The 5,190-nt window shown below is 38.9% G+C and overlaps 2 protein-coding genes across 2 annotated transcripts in view; both read right to left on the reverse strand.

Moving 5' to 3' along the window:
- LOC111438351 (ABC transporter I family member 10) overlaps nucleotides 1-5,190 on the reverse strand; it is a 16,713-nt gene that overhangs the window by 10,480 nt on the left and 1,043 nt on the right. The window contains exon 2 of the mRNA XM_023076256.1: nucleotides 1,330-1,336. The gene's annotated coding sequence lies outside the window, so the exon portion shown is untranslated. The remainder of the gene's footprint in view (nucleotides 1-1,329; nucleotides 1,337-5,190) is intronic.
- Nucleotides 180-4,525, reverse strand: LOC111438320 (cation/H(+) antiporter 15). The gene is made up of 3 exons (XM_023076219.1): nucleotides 3,877-4,525; nucleotides 2,185-3,177; nucleotides 180-1,457 (listed from the first exon to the last, which is right to left on the reverse strand). Exons 1-3 carry the CDS (start codon nucleotides 4,093-4,095, stop codon nucleotides 180-182), a joined length of 2,490 nt encoding a protein of 829 aa, XP_022931987.1. The 5' UTR covers nucleotides 4,096-4,525.

The raw sequence follows: 5,190 nt of genomic DNA on the forward strand, positions 1-5,190 counted from the left end.
ATATATATATATATATATATATATATATATATATATATATATATATATATAGAACTAGATTAAATTAAATTCATAAGAAAAAAAAAATTAATTATTTACAAAATTTAAACTTCTAAAATAGATGACTAGTAGTTTTTGAATGAGTTCTTTCAAAAGAATCTCATTCTGTAATGCAATGATCATGTACTGTACATGTTTTGAGGTTCTGAAGGAGTATGTGGCCGCAAATTCGTGGATCTCAAGCTTTGGAAGGGCTCGCTTGGATCTTCTTCGTCTCCATGATCCGCCATGATTGCTGCTCCGAACTGTTGAACTACCAAAACTGATGTCGTCGCTGCAAAATCCGACGAAGCTAACAAATCGCCGATTGCTCCAAGCTCTGGACATTCGCTCCAGTCTGTGAGTCCAGCGGTGAGAGGCGATATGTGAGATTCTCCTCTCCCCACGATGTATAGGTCGTGAGCATCATCCATTGATCGTATGCCTGCTACTGTCTCCTCGCCGTTGTTCGAGACTTTCTCGTTGTAAGATATTGATTCGTTATTTGAGCTTTTTGTTCTGAATTCCTTTATGAGTTCTTCGTCCAGTTTCCTCTCTCTGTCGGCATCTGTTTCTGTAGTTGAAGCTATTGGTGTGTTATCTTCTTGGTTTGGTTCTGATGCTTCTTCTCCAGCGATGAATCGCATTACGGTTAAGCTTACTCGTGGATGTTCTGACATTCTCCATGCGTATGATAGGGCTTCTCTATCGTCTTGTCCACCGAAGAACAACATGGTTATGTTATAGTGACATTCCTTGTTCGATGCGACTCGATTCGAGCCGTTTAAGCCTCGATCCACTAGGATTCCGACGGAACAAGGGGCATTGGCTAACACATTTTGGTTTACCAATCTAAACGCTGGATTTGTGGCTTCCATTCCTCCATCCACTGTTTGTTGCTTGTGGAATGGGATGATTATGAAGGCCACACGTTTATCCTCGGCTAAATTGCAGATGTCTTCGTGCATTGTGGAGTAGGGGGAAATGGCTGTGAGCGGCTGAACTGAGATGCATTCGACGTGCTGCTCGTAGTTCTCGAATGCATTGATGATGTGATCTGATTGAGCTTGGGTTCGATTTAGGGCAGGGCGACCTGATTTTCTGGTGTTGTGGACAATGAGCATGGCCGAGGCTCGGCCTGTGAGTTCGACCAAGTGTAGAACGTAAATGCAAATTGGGGATCTTTTGGTTGGGTTTGAGGCATCAAGGAGGTTAATGATCGTTGGCACATTTCGAGGTGTGTGGATGCAAACTAATACTCTGAACTCTGAATCTGGTTTCGATGATTGGATTGTTCGTTTCTTATACGGTAGAAACCTTCTTGTTGGCCTATAGATTATGGTAACTACAGGCGTTATTATCCCAGTCATAAAGAGGGCTACAATCACCATAACTGTGAACGTTTTATCATCCAACACCTGCATATTATGTTTACATTGATACTTTGGTGAGAATGGCATGAAAAGAGGCAAAGTTTATGACAAAGAAAAAGAAAGACAACCCAACTTCTTCTATCTGCAGAGCATTCCAGGTTAGTATGCATTCATTATTGTTGCTCATGTATTTAATATCTAGGATAATGGGTGCGTGCGTGGTGGATAGCAAGAGAAAACTCAACCCAACTTATTAGATTTATAGGGAATTTAAGCTCAACGTATGTGGGAGGGACAGTATTGTTGAGGATGGTTGGAAGAGGAATCCCACGTCTGCTAATTAAGGGGTTGATCATGGATTTATAAGTAAGGAATACATCTCCATTGGTATGAAGCCTTTTGGGGAAGCCAAAAGAAGAACCACGAGAGCTTTTGCTCAAAGTAGACAATATCATACCATTGTTGAGTGTCGTGATTCCTAACAAAATATCATACCATCGTGGAGGGTCGTGATTCCTAACAAAATATCATACCATTATGGAGGGTCGTGATTCCTAACAAAATATCATACCATTGTGGAGGGTCGTGATTCCTAACAAAATATCATACCATTGTGGAGGGTCGTGATTCCTAACAAAATATCATACCATTGTGGAGGGTCGTGATTCCTAACAAACTATCATACCATTATGGAGGGTAGTGATTCCTAACAAACTATCATACCATTATGGAGGATCATGATTCCTAACAAGTATGTGTTGAGAGTGTTTACCTTTTGGTCCTTTCCGACGTTGAGGATGATCATTTCAATAAGGCCTTTGGTGTTCATAAGCAAGCCTAAGGTGACACCTTCTCGATAGGACATCTGATAACAAATGGAAGCAAGGAGAGTTCCAATGATTTTTCCAGCAAAAGCAAGGAGAGTGATTGATAGAATAGCTACCCAAGAGGTTGATCCTTCTATGCGATTCACATTAGTCTTAAGCCCACTTATTGCAAAGAAGAGAGGGAGAAGAAGCCCTGAAACAAAATCCTCAAGTTTCTCAATTAAAGCCACCCCAAGTGATCCATTGGGGATAACCAACCCGAACACAAAAGCCCCAAAAACCGAGTGTGTTCCAAGGGCATCTGTAACAAACCCTGAGATCATAACCCCTGTGAGGATCAAACATATATAGAACTCACTGATACTTTCCCCTTCTGGAGTTTTTCGAATCATCCACGAGATCAAGGGTCGAACGATGAAGATACAAAACAAAACAAAGCCTGTACTTGACAATATAACCCATAAGGAAGCCATAGATGAGGTATCATTCTCAGATAAGGCTATGGCTATAGCTAAGAGAACCCAAGCACACATGTCATTGAAAAGGGCAGAGGCCATAGCCATCCTTCCAATCTCTGAGTTTATCAGTTTAAGCTCTGCAAGAATTCTAGCTAGCACTGGGAAAGCTGTCACGGAGAGTGCAATACCAAGAAACATAATGTAAGTGATGTTCAATTCCTCATCTGTTTTGTGCAACTGGAATGAAAAGGCAGCTCCTATGCTGAATGGAAGAATCATTCCTGCTACAGCTATTGCCATTGCCTTCGTCCCAGTTCTACGAATCACTGACAAATCCATCTCCACACCAACCAAGAACAAAAAGTAGAGAAGCCCCACATTGGCCATTGTTTCAAGCACCATTACACTTCTTAAAGGAAATACGGTGTTGGCAAAATCTGCACTCCTCCCTAGAACCGAAGGCCCCAAAATCACTCCGCCCTGTTACACACAGAAACGAAGTTTAAAGCTCCAAATGCCATCATCAATTTTGAACAATGGGGAATCCTAGGATGATCCTGAGTTTATAAGTAAGAAATACATCTGCATCGGTAATGAGGCTGTTTGGGGCTCATTGGCAATGAGGCCGTAGGGGAAGCCCAAAGCAAAGCCATGAGAGCTTATGCTCAAAGTGGACAATATCCTACGGTTGTGAAGATCCATGATTCTTAACATATATCAAAGCCATGCCTTTAACTTAGCCATGTCAATAAATTCCTCAAATATCGAACAAAGAAGTTGTGAGCCTTGAACGTGTAGTCAAAAAGTGACTCAAGTGTCGAATAAAAGGTGTATTTTGTTCGAGGGCTTGAAAGAAAGGAGTCGAGCTTCAATAAAAGGGAGGCTGCTCGATGACTCTATAGGCCTCAGGGGAGGTTTTATGGTATACTTTGTTCGAGGAGAGGATTGTTGGTGCAGAGTCCCATATTAGCTAATTAAGAGGATGATCATAGATTTATAAGTAAGAAATACATCTACAATGGTATGAAGCCTTTAGAGAAAATCCAAAGCAAACCCATAAGAGTTTATGCTCAAAGTAGACAATATCATACTGTTGTGGAGATCCGTGATTCCTAACATTTAGCGCAGGCGGTGGAAATAAAATGACAAGTACTTTAGATAAAGAGATCTTAAACTCACCAAAATTTCAGAGATGACTCGAGGTTGACGTAAGGGTTTTAAGAGGAAAACCAAAGTGCGAGTCATCACAACCACCATTGTCAACTGTAAGATGAAGAGAGGGAGAGAATAATCAAGAGGGTTATCGCCTTGCCACACCCCATTTGTTGTGATCATGCTAGGCGCATAGCAAACGATTGTATCGTCTGTGCTATTCGCTATCGAAGCCTGCTCATCCATGTCTTCTTCTCTTTTGCTAATCACCTCTCTTACAAACCCACCATTAACAGGTTCTTGATGAAACTTGTGGAAGCTATGCGAGGAAGAACGTGAAACTTTTGAAAGAAAATGAACCAATGAACTGTAAATGCTTAGAGTTTCATTGGTTTGCTGTCTGTCTCTGTTACCAGCGAGGACCCAGCTTATCTGAATGGGTAAAAGAAGAAAACAGAACGAGAAATATCGAAATAATACTTGTGTTTTGAGAAGGTTGGTGATCTGTGGTCAATGATGGATTGACTATTTTCGTACCCCATATTCTTGGTGTGTTCAAAAAATGGAGGAGGCTTGTAAATAGGCCCTTTTTAGCCGTGCACATTATTAACCCATCGTTAGGGAACGGTGAGAGTTTTTTTTTTTTCTTTTTTTTCTTTTTTTTTCATTCGGAGTTTATTCCGTTGATGTTTAGAAGTTTAAATCTTCGTTACTTTATATAATATTTCCTTTGTAAATAACTCTATGAATGCGAAGAACAACATCAGTCTTTGAGTATTTTTTAAAACACGTCTATTGTTGACAGTTTCACCTCATTAGGGACCTGATGTCTTTGTTGGCACACCGCTCGGTATCTGACTCTGATACTGTTTGTAATAGCTTAAGCCTACCTCTAATGGATACATTTTAAAAACTATGAAACCGATAGCGATACGTAATAGGGTAAAGTGAACAATATTTATTAACAGTGAGCTTGAATTGTTACAGTTTTAAGACCATTGTGATCTATTTATGCTTTGCTAATGGTTTGTTTATTTCAGAAGTTTTCACATTTTTAAATCATTAATATCTATATAAGTGAGATTTTTTTTTTTTTTTTTTTTTTTTTTAATTTGGATATCATAAAAATATAGCCTAATTAAATAATTAATAGTAATTATAACTAACTATTTTTAATTAATATTTTAAGTCGATGATTCGTTACTAATATTTTAATTAGTATATGCTTATTAATCCTTTTAGCAATTAAATTAAATCATTAAGGTTAAATTAATAAAAACATTTGAATGTTCCAATAAAATTCTTAAACTAAAAAAAAAAAAAAAAAAAAAAAAAAAATTT

Source organism: Cucurbita moschata, unplaced genomic scaffold (assembly GCF_002738365.1).
Source record: "Cucurbita moschata cultivar Rifu unplaced genomic scaffold, Cmos_1.0 Cmo_Scf00073, whole genome shotgun sequence".
NCBI classification, from domain to species: Eukaryota; Viridiplantae; Streptophyta; class Magnoliopsida; order Cucurbitales; family Cucurbitaceae; genus Cucurbita; species Cucurbita moschata.